The sequence below is a fragment of the Colossoma macropomum genome, unplaced genomic scaffold, assembly GCF_904425465.1.
Source record: "Colossoma macropomum unplaced genomic scaffold, Colossoma_macropomum, whole genome shotgun sequence".
Lineage (NCBI taxonomy): Eukaryota > Metazoa > Chordata > Actinopteri > Characiformes > Serrasalmidae > Colossoma > Colossoma macropomum.
The window spans coordinates 19,410-30,993 of record NW_023495531.1 but is presented as its reverse complement, the minus strand read 5'-3'; the positions used below and the strand labels follow the sequence as shown (position 1 = coordinate 30,993).

Genomic DNA, 11,584 nt, shown 5'->3' with positions numbered 1-11,584 from the left:
ACTGCTTATACTGAATATTTAGTAAGTAAGTATAGTATAAAATGTTTCATTCATCTTCCTGTGTAAAGCACGTTTTTGTAAATAAAAATATAAAACCATTTTTTCTTACTATTATTATTACTAATGTTATTAATTTTTTTAACAGGCTGATGCAGCTGTTCTGAGCTACGAGCCCATAGATATTAGACCACAGGTCACCAATTTTCATTTTGTCCAGCATATTTTGGTGATTTCCCTGGTCAAACACATTTGATTTAACCACTAAGTTGATTACCAGAATTAGCAGGTTTATCTGAGCAAGTAAATTACCTAACTGCGCTGTACCCCACCTTCCCAGATCCCTGCATTAGCCACCATAACGAGTTCAACTGCATTTTTTAAAATCTTACTAGCTTTTTATGCCACTCGTAAATACTTGTAGATGCCTAAATAAAGTTTTACCCTTTTGCTAAGAGTGAATTCTTACCGTCTGTGTGCCGTCTGGTATGTTGTAAGTAATTTGAATGGTGCCACAATGAGAGTAACCAGGCAGACTAGATCCCAGTTTAGAGACACTCATCTTTCCATCAGGCTGGGTTCCCGTCAACATCCCGAAGATGTCCTTACACAGTGGGCAGATTTCACCCATGCACTTCACTGATGCTTCCAGACACTCTTTGCAGAACTCGTGGCCACATTTCAGCTTCTGTTTGTCAGTAAATTTGTCCATGCAGATTGGACAGTCATCATCTTTGCTTTTAACACGTTTTTTCTCTTTAGCATTTCCAGCCTCTTTTCTTAGATCTCTGTAGACCTCTGCTTTACTCAGCGTGCTACTGATGAATGATCTCTTCAGCTTCATACCGGGCTCCAAATTCATCTGCTCCTCAACCCCTGATATTACAGGTTCTGGTCCAAACAGCAGGCACTGATCCGCTGACATGTTTATCATCATCTTAGCTCTGTCCATTCGGATATTTCGCACCACCTCTTTAACAATTTCAGACTCCACCTGTGTGTGAGGGATCTTGACACACTGGAGACTCTTCATACTGTTCTGGACGAGGTCTGTAACTCTCTGAGTGGCTTTGTTTACGGAATCTCCTCTGATCTGATCCACAGCAGTGACTGACACTGACACCTCAGCGTTTATTTCAACACCAAACTCATTCTCAATTTGGCTGAGCTCCTTCCTGAAAGCATGACTGAGATACCAGTATTGACAGAGAGGAACGGTGAGAGCAGGTGGAGCTCCAGTGAAAAGCCTGTACACCTAAAAATGTGAAAAAAAAGTAAATAAGTTATACACCTACTAAAGGCAGTCCCAGTATATGAAACAAGATATACTGCTAAAAATGATATCTGTGCAAGTGTAAACATCTTAAATTTAGTGAATACATCAGCTATTCCACATTCCACATTATAAGAATATTATAAGACTGTTCAGTGCATTTTAGGTGAATATTTTAAAAATACTTACCTACTGAACAAGAAAAAATCATAGTCTTTAAAATAAATGCCATCAACTATTTAACTGTCTCAGTCAGTGGAGAGAGGACAGTATATGCATTAAGCCAATTCAGTTCCTGATTGTTATTCATTCAGCTGAATGTGATTAAGTGTTTTGCTGTTGATTGGCTACTGCAAATGTGCTTCTAGTAAGCTTAAGAGACTGTCCCACTTTATCAACAACCAATAGAAGTGAAAATCAGTACTAACTGTGTTCCAGGGTTAAATTAAAACTACATTCAATACAGTTTTAACAAATTTACACTTTAGAGGCTTCTGACACATCAGAAAAAACCAAACATATGAGTATGTAACTTTTATGAGGGTTTTCTGGAGCATTTACCAAAAACAGTCCCTATTTTTGCTCAGTTTATGAGACAGGTGGTGGTCCTGCTCCAGGGGGATTGTGGCAATGATAGAAACTAAGTAGGAACTTCATTTAAATCATTAGCAAGTTTTTTATCAAACTTATTAACAGACGATTTACACGAAGAAAACTAACCAGTGATGGCGAGAATTCAGTAAAAACAGTTTTTCCATCTCTGCAAAAATTGCTATCCTGATAAGTGAAATCGTCTTTATTCTTCCATTTGTCTAACATTTCTCATTTTGAGACTGTTGCAGAAATATTCCAGGCCTATTTCTAGGCATTTCTTACTTGTTTTAACCTTGTTCTGCAGCACCCCTTACTGGGTATTTTAGCATTTTGCCAGCAAAATGGAAATGGACTTGAATATTTTTAATTAATATAATCAAATAAAATATTTAAATAATAAATAAACAAACAAAGAAGAATAGAAAAAACATAATAATATTATGCAATATGTTACTGAATACATTTAGGTCTACTCATTGTTCAGCCATCATTACTGTTAAAAAGTATTTTTCTCAACTCTGTAAATAACTAACATCATCAGTGATACTCACTGTGCTGTGATAGTCAACATCCATACTGATGATTGTCTCTTTTCTTCACACTTTTTACCCTGTAAAGTCTAGAATCACAAACAGTCATATTATCACTCACATACTCTGATACCGCCAGCTGCTCTGTGATAATCTTTTACTGACTGAACAAACGGAAAGGTTTGTAAAAAGGGGAGGGGCTTGAGGGACTGTACAGTGATAAACTACATTTTTCATTTATTTGACAGAGACCGTACTAATTAATCAACAGAAAAAAATACTGCAAATGAGTCAGGCTCATTTTCATCTCCTGTCTCTGGCCAGTTCTTCAAATGACAACCTAAAATTATAATCCCAAATTCAGTACAATGTAAACGATATACACTGCAATATCATGATTAAATGACAAGACTACAAACATAAAAAAGAGGTGGACATCTGCTTCTCACTCTGGCCTACAGAACTTCTCATGAAGTTTCAGTTAAGTTTAGAATTGTTTACTGAGGAAGACATGGAGGGTGTCTTACTTCTTCCTGGTCTCCTGAAACTGTGTTTATCAGTGAGAAATCTGGGAACAGTGGGTCACTAATCTCTGCATATGATTGACAACACGTGTAAATTTGTTCTAAGCCTTGTTTGCGTTTTGATGAATACAGATGACCTTAAATGAGCCTACTGAAAATTAGACATTCCATAAACAGAGGAATTTCACAGATTACACTCAAGCAATGCTCTGTACATCACTTTTATATTTAAAAAGCTTGAAACAGGGGCTAAACTTAACAAAAAAATTGACAAACTGGGACAAAATACAATTAATAAAATAACATAAAATATAGTTTTAAATTTTTTTAATAATATAGTTATACACCGATCAGGCATAACATTATGACCACCTCCTTGTTGCTACACTCATTGTCCATTTTATCAGCTCCACTTACTATATAGGTGCACTTTGTAGTTCTACAATTACAGACTGTAGTCCATCTGTTTCTGTGCATACATTGTTAGCCCCCTTTTACCCTGTTCTTCAGTGGTCAGGACCCCCATGGACCCTCACAGAGCAGGTACTATTTGGGTGGTAGATCATTCTCAGCACTGCAGTAACACTGATGTGGTGGTGGTGGTGTGTTAGTGTGTGTTGCGCTGGTCTGAGTGGATCAGACACAGCAGTGCTGCTGAAGTTTTTAAACACCTCAGTGTCACTGCTTGACTGAGAATAGTCCACCAACCAAAAATATCCAGCCAACAGCATCCTGTGACCACTGATGAAGGACTAGAGGATGACCAACACAAACTGTGCAGCAGCAGATGAGCTATCGTCTCTGACTTTACATCTACAAGGTGGACTGACAAGGTAGGAGTGTCTAATAGAGTGGACAGTGAGTGGACACAGTGTTTAAAAACTCCAGCAGCACTGCTGTGACTGATCCACCCATACCAGCACAACACACACTAACACACCACCACCACATCAGTGTTACTGCAATGCTGAGAATGATCCACCACCCAAATAGTACCTGCTCTGTGAGGGTCCATGGGGGTCCTGACCACTGAAGAACAGGGTAAAAGGGGGCTAACAAAGTATGCAGAGAAACAGATGGACTACAGTCTGTAATTGTAGAACTACAAAGTGCACCTATATAGTAAGAGGAGCTGATAAAATGGACAATCAAAAGAAAAAATAATGGACCTCCCTTTTAAATATCTCATATAAGTTCTGAGAGAGGCTTAACTCTTCTGAAGCTGATACAAACTGCTAAAAGACATTCAGACTTACTTCTTTTTAGTCTAATTAAAAATGAGTCACTGTTAGGTCAGATTTCTTCAGCCCTGCCTCTGGTCTTCAGAGTGGATTCAGGCAGATTATTTACACACAGGCTATTTATATCATTAGAGGGAGACTTTTGTTCACATTAGACCACTGGGCTATTTCTGACCAGCTGTGCTGGCCATCGAGCAGCAACACTAACATTTTCACTTCTTCTACAGTTTGCAGGCTGAATGGTGGGCTTTCATTCGACATTTGTTTATAAGACTTACTCTTTAAGTAAATTTAAAGAAAGCTGTGCTCTAGCGTTGTGGGTTAACAGTCACTCAGCTGAGCATAAGACATTTCACTGTATTTTAACCTAAAAGTAGTGACTCTGCTCACACTCACACTGGGCATCATAGCTAAATGATGAGTGGTTCTACATTCTCTACATTCTCTCCTAATCCTACACTTCTAACTTAATGATTAAGTGAGTTTCCTCCATACGAAAACAAAACTGAAAGTGTGCAGCTGTTCATATTTACTGCAAAATAGAGGTCTGCACGTCCGCAGATACCCAATATCTTGCAGCGCGGGACAAATTTTTAGTGTTGCTCGCGGGAGCGGGCGGAAGCACACATATAGAGAAATTAATTAACAGCCTAAATAAAGCAGAACGATCAAACCACGTGTAAACAATATAACAGTAAAACAGTTAAAATGAACAAAGTCATTCTCGAGCAACCGATCACGTGAACAACACACAAATTCTCGTAGGTCTGATTCACACATACTGTTTCTGTGTGCCATGAGCGACGCAAATAGTCTTGATTTCATTTTGGCACCCATGTTAACTGGTCAGCACTTTCAAACAGGCTGCATGTGCGAAGCGGCAGTCCCAGACGCCGCCTTTAAGCACTGCAGTGTTCAGAGAACAGACCCGGGGTTCTGCCGAATTCGGCACCCCTGCCGCGAGATGCACCCCCTCACGGGAGGCGCGCTCAAAGTCTTTTGCTCGAAAGCGGAGGTCATCCGCTTTTAGTTTACATGTATCGATTTGAGGAACTTGCAAAACGTCACCTTCGTCTTGATCAACAACACAATAAATCGCTGTTTTACAGAATGGAAACACCCCAGATGTTCTTCTAAAGTACAGTGACTCGTAAATAGTAATACAAAAGTATAATGTAGCCTACATACACCGCTGCTTACTTATTCTACGACATAGCAGTCTGCACTGACTTTGTATGCAGCAAAACTTGTTGCTTGTTGCTATTTGTCAACAAAATATACATATGAATTTCACCTACTTATCGTGTCATGTTTCTCACCAGTCTGGATCAGGTTCTTTAGATTTTACACTCTAAAGGCAGTGACTTGTAAAAAACTCTCAGGAGATGCAACCCATTATAAATCGGGATACACTCTTATTGCTGCCATGTAACTTAATACATACTGCTAAAATCATTTCATGGTAGACTCAAAAGAAAGAAAATGACAGGGAAATGCTTTGTATAGCAGAACACTGGCCAGAAAATGCCAGTTTTTGCTAAATTGGTCTTGCATCCCTGAAAATTTATTGCAGAAAACACATGTTGGCCCTAAGTGTATATTACTAATATATTTCATAGTTTTATTCATAAAAAACGTTACAATAGGATGCTTTTCAAGTGAGTCCACCTGTCAGGAAAAGAACCCTCTGTTAGATCTGGCTGGGGGGTTGTTGTATCTATGATACTTGTATAGGTTGCACATGTTGGTCACAATTATGTATGATTAAAAACATATTATAGTTGTGTCAACAAAAAGCAAGTTATAGGGGGATGCCTTTTAAGGCAGTCCACCTGCCAAGAAACGCACCCTCTCTAAAATCTGGCTACATGGTTATTGCATCCATGAAACTAATATAGGTGTCACATATTAGTCTAAAATATGTGTGATTAAAAACATATCATAGTTGTGTGAAAAGAAAAAAAGTTAAGTGGGTGCCTTTTAATCCACCTGCCGGAAAATGCACCCCCCCTTTAATCTCACTACATTATAATTACATCTACGAAACTTACACAGGTATCACATATTGGTCCAAAATATGTATGATTAAAAACATATCATAGTTGTGTCAACAGAAAGAAAGTTATAGGGGGGTGCCTTTTAAGGCAGTCCATCTGCCAGGAAATGCACCCCCTCTAAAATCTGGCTACATGATACTTATACAGGTGTCACATATTGGTCCCAAATATGAATTACTAAAAATGTTTCATAGTAGTATCAACAAACCTGCTGGGGAATGCACTGCTTCACAAATCTGGCTACATTATTATTACATCCAGGATGCTTATACAGGTAATGCTTATTGGTTCCAAATATGTTGAAGGGATGCAGATTATCTCCTGTAATCAAATTTGAATATTTTGAATTCTTGATTAAGAATTTTTTTCTCCAATCTATGTCAACAGACATGGCAGTGACCGATGGTAGAGGAGACGGAACTGGGTATTTTAATCATTGTATATAACTGGGTGAAAGGTGACCTTTTGGGAACCTTCAAGGCCTTGGGCCTGAGACTCTTGCTGATAAGATTATGAGACACCATATCTTTGTTGACTGAATCTCACCAATGACTCTGTTCAAACATTTTTCTTGTTAAATTTTCTTGTTAAATCTATTCTACTTTTGAAATTCAATATGTGGTTTAGTTTTTGGGGCATATAGCATTACATAAATTATAAATGGGTGTTTTTCATACATTTGTAAATTTATATCAACTGTGTGGTAAATTACAAATAAAGTTAAAGTTACAGGGGGATGCTGTTTGTGGCACACCACCTTTCACAAGATGCACCCTTTCTTATATTTGGCCATTAAATGTACGAATACTTTGTCAAATGAGTGGTCATTTCCCACAAATATAGATCATTTAATGGCCAAATGAAACAAGAAAAATGTTTTTCAGGATAACAAACATACCAAGGAAACGTCTTGATCAACAACAAAGATATGGTGTCTCATAATCTTATCAGCAAGAGTCTCAGGCCCAAGGCCTTGAAGGTTCCCAAAAGGTCACCTTTCACCCAGTTATATACAATGATTAAAATACCCAGTTCCGTCTCCTCTACCATCGGTCACTGCCATGTCTGTTGACATAGATTGGAGAAAAAAATTCTTAATCAAGAATTCAAAATATTCAAATTTGATTACAGGAGATAATCTGCATCCCTTCAACATATTTGGAACCAATAAGCATTACCTGTATAAGCATCCTGGATGTAATAATAATGTAGCCAGATTTGTGAAGCAGTGCATTCCCCAGCAGGTTTGTTGATACTACTATGAAACATTTTTAGTAATTCATATTTGGGACCAATATGTGACACCTGTATAAGTATCATCTAGCCAGATTTTAGAGGGGGTGCACTTCCTGGCAGATGGACTGCCTTAAAAGGCACCCGCCTGTAACTTTCTTTCTGTTGACACAACTATGATATGTTTTTAATCACACATATTTTGGACCAATATGTGACACCTGTATAAGTATCATGGTTGTAATTATAATGTAGCCAGATTTTAGAGAGGGTGCGTTTCTTGGCAGGTGGACTGCCTTAAAAGGCACACCCCTATAACTTGCTTTCTGTTGACACAACTATATGTTTTTTATCATACATATTTTGGACGAATATGTGAAACCTATGCAAGTATCATAGATACAACAACCCCCCAGCCAGATCTAACAGAGGGTTCTTTTCCCGACAGGTGGACTCACTTGAAAAGCATCCTATTGTAACGTTTTTTATGAATAAAACTATGAAATATATTAGTAATATACACTTAGGGCCAACATGTGTTTTCTGCAATAAATTTTCAGGGATGCAACACCAATTTAGCAAAAACTGGCATTTTCTGGCCAGTGTTCTGCTATACAAAGCATTTCCCTGTCATTTTCTTTCTTTTGAGTCTACCATGAAATGATTTTAGCAGTATGTATTAAGTTACATGGCAGCAATAAGAGTGTATCCCGATTTATAATGGGTTGCATCTCCTGAGAGTTTTTTACAAGTCACTGCCTTTAGAGTGTAAAATCTAAAGAACCTGATCCAGACTGGTGAGAAACATGACACGATAAGTAGGTGAAATTCATATGTATATTTTGTTGACAAATAGCAACAAGCAACAAGTTTTGCTGCATACAAAGTCAGTGCAGACTGCTATGTCGTAGAATAAGTAAGCAGCGGTGTATGTAGGCTACATTATACTTTTGTATTACTATTTACGAGTCACTGTACGTTAGAAGAACATCTGGGGTGTTTCCATTCTGTAAAACAGCGATTTATTGTGTTGTTGATCAAGACGAAGGTGACGTTTTGCAAGTTCTTCAAATTGATACATGTAAGCTAAAAGCGGATGACCTCCGCTTTCGAGCAAAAGACTTTGAGCGCGCCTCCCGTGAGGGGGTGCATCTCGCGGCAGGGGTGCCGAATTCGGCACAACACCGGTAAACTTGGCCGTCGCCATGACAACCCCAGAGTCGACTGTGATTGGTTTCAAGCCGCCGGCGAAAGTTAGCGAAAAAGTACGAACAGAGGGCAAACGAATCGGTGCATTTCTCCGTAGGAGAGATATCTCAACTATATTCGAGATCAAATTACTTCATTGTCGTCTGATTAAGCCGCACGAATATCATTCTCTTTTTTGCTCAGTATCGCAACTGAATGCTAAAGGCTTCTTGTGAGCTGCGTCCCAAAACACATACTACTGTACTACACATACTACACTAATGAGTGGGCTTCTATTGGAGGTGCACTGTTTCTGCCATACTGTTTAGTACGGTTCTATACGGTTCTTCCTTTGACATTTCTAACTCCATAATGAAGTGAGTGAGCTTACTTACCCAGACTGAGCTCTCAGCGCTGTTTAAGCTGGACAGTGGCTCTGCTTTCCTCTGAAACGAAACTGAAAGTGTGCAGCTGCTCTGATTCACTGCTGGCATGTTTAGACAGCTAGAAAATCACCAGGGGCGTAGCTAGATCTCTTAGAAGGGAGTAGCCAGGTAAGACCCAGAGATTTCCCATATTAAAAAATGTATGTAATGTATATATGTATAATATATGTAAAATATATTTTTGCAGTGTAGGAAAATGGCCAAAATGTATTTGTTAAATATATTTTTTAATGAATTTATTTGTATTTGTTATTAAATGTGTTCAGTTGTATGTAGTTGTAATAAATATTACAGATGTAACTAAACGGTTCTGACTTCTGTGATCTGCCTTGTAATTTATATGAACCATATCCGTATGCAGTAAGACACTCACACACAATGTATTTCAAATAAACAAGATATCAAATCGTAACTGCATTTTCACAGAGTATCAATATCTACAACACTCACTTTTGTCATGGTAAAGGTTAATTTGCTAACATTTAAAATGAAGATGCTGGATTACAAATTCATTTCAAAGGTATCAGACAGTAAAGTGCATTAGACAGGATTTTGGCTGTCTATGTGTAATATTTCCCCATACATTTGAAAAACAATGGATTTTAAAATATATTTGGTTAATATGGCAAAATATTCTGAAATATTCTGAGTGTTTTTCATGTATTTCAGCATCGACTGCAGTGTATATGAAGTGTATTTCTTAATAAATAAAAATGCATGTCCATTTATTTAGTCCATATGGGTTTATTGCACTCCTAAAAAGAGGGTTCTTTAGTAAAGACAATATAGAACCATGAACACTTAAAGAACTTTCTTAATGCTTAAATGGTTCTCTGCATTGTAAAATAGTTCTTCGGATTGATGGAGAATGTGGGTGTATATTGTTCTATATAGAACCTTTAAAAAGAGTTCTATATAGCAACAAAAAAAGTTATTCTATGGTTACAAGCTAACTATTGTAACTGTAGCAGAATGCTTTTTGGTGTTGTGAAGAACCCTTGTCAAAAAGCTCTACATAGAACCATCTATAGCACATTCTCTATCAATCTGAAGAATCATTTCATCACGCAAAGAACCCTTTAATCTTGTATAGAGTTCTTTGAGTATTCATGGTTCCAGACAGAACCATTTTCTTTACTAGAGAACTCTTGAAGAACCATCTTTTCTAAGAGAGCAGCCTAGAAATAAAGACAACAGAGATGGTGAGCAAAATAAGGAGAAAGACAATATGCAAACAGATAGAGCCAGGAGCTAATAAAGTCTTGTCTTAGCGGCACCAATCTCTCCTTCTGCTAATAGCAACAGACTGAAGTGAATTTTAGTGTGTTGATTTAACTCAAAGATCCCATTTGAACAGATGAAATCTTCAGAAAAGTCTCCCTAACTTAAAATAGTTGAGTGATGTGAGGGATATTGTATTTTGAGCATGACAGACTGCATTTATTTGGGCATGAATCTCAATAGTCCTGGTGGAAATCCTGTGAGGGCTTGAAAAACACAATTCATTTTCTTTTATTTGAGTTGATTGACTTCAGCTCATTTAATACTTGGAAAATTAGGCAATATCAAAACTATGTTTGATATTACCTGTTATGTTTGTTTTAAACATGGATCAATTCAGTTAATATCAGCTTAACACATTCACATGCAAGAGCCTGTTCTGTGTTTCATGAGTGCAGGGCTCTTTGCAGGCTAGTTAGGCTCCTCCACACCAAACTCACCATTTCTTTATAGAGCTCACAGGGGCATACTGACCTGCTGAAACAGTAAAGGGTCATCCCTAAACTTACATGACTTATGTTGCAGCATTCCATGCATTGGATCTGAGCTCTTTTGCTGTATTACAAGTGTATTTGTAATGATTTAGTTGAGTTGGATTTTTCCCCAAACTGTTCCCTCAAAGTTGGAGGCATATAATTGCTCAAAATGTCTTGGTATTCTGAAGCATTAAGACTTCTCTTCACTGGAACTAAGGTGCCTAGGCATTATCCCTCCTCCACCAAACTTTACAGTTGCAGTCAGGCAGGTAATGTTCTCCTAACATTCACCAAACCCAGACTCATCCATCAGACTGCCAGATAGAGAAGTGTGAATTATCACTCCACAGAATACGTTTCCACCGCTCCAGAGCCGAGTGGCGGCATGCTTTACACCAGGAATGAAACACTTGAATTTAATGATTAAGAGGTGTGTCCCAATATCTTTATATACCTTTATATATATATATATATATATATATATATATATATATATATATATATATATATATGTGTATATATATATATATATATATATATATATATATATATATATATATATATATATATATATATATATACTTTGTGCAGTTGTAATGTGCTGCTGTTGTGTGTTTGGGGCCTGAAGAACCACATTTCATTCCAATGTATAAGTGTTATATTAAGGAAAGACAATAAAGGCCATTTGACTTGATATCTTCATCAGTATAATGTTGATTTTGACATCATTTGAAACCTAAATAA

General features: G+C 37.5%; 1 protein-coding gene across 1 annotated transcript; it reads right to left on the bottom strand.

Annotated features, from left to right (window-relative positions):
• Positions 1-433: 433 nt before the first annotated feature.
• On the bottom strand, positions 434-9,138 carry LOC118802353 (E3 ubiquitin-protein ligase DTX4-like). The gene is made up of 3 exons (XM_036562872.1): positions 9,033-9,138; positions 2,416-2,483; positions 434-1,252 (listed from the first exon to the last, which is right to left on the bottom strand). The coding sequence occupies exons 2-3, from the start codon at positions 2,437-2,439 to the stop codon at positions 449-451; spliced, it is 828 nt and encodes a 275-aa protein (XP_036418765.1). The 5' UTR covers positions 2,440-2,483; positions 9,033-9,138; the 3' UTR covers positions 434-448.
• Positions 9,139-11,584: the final 2,446 nt, after the last annotated feature.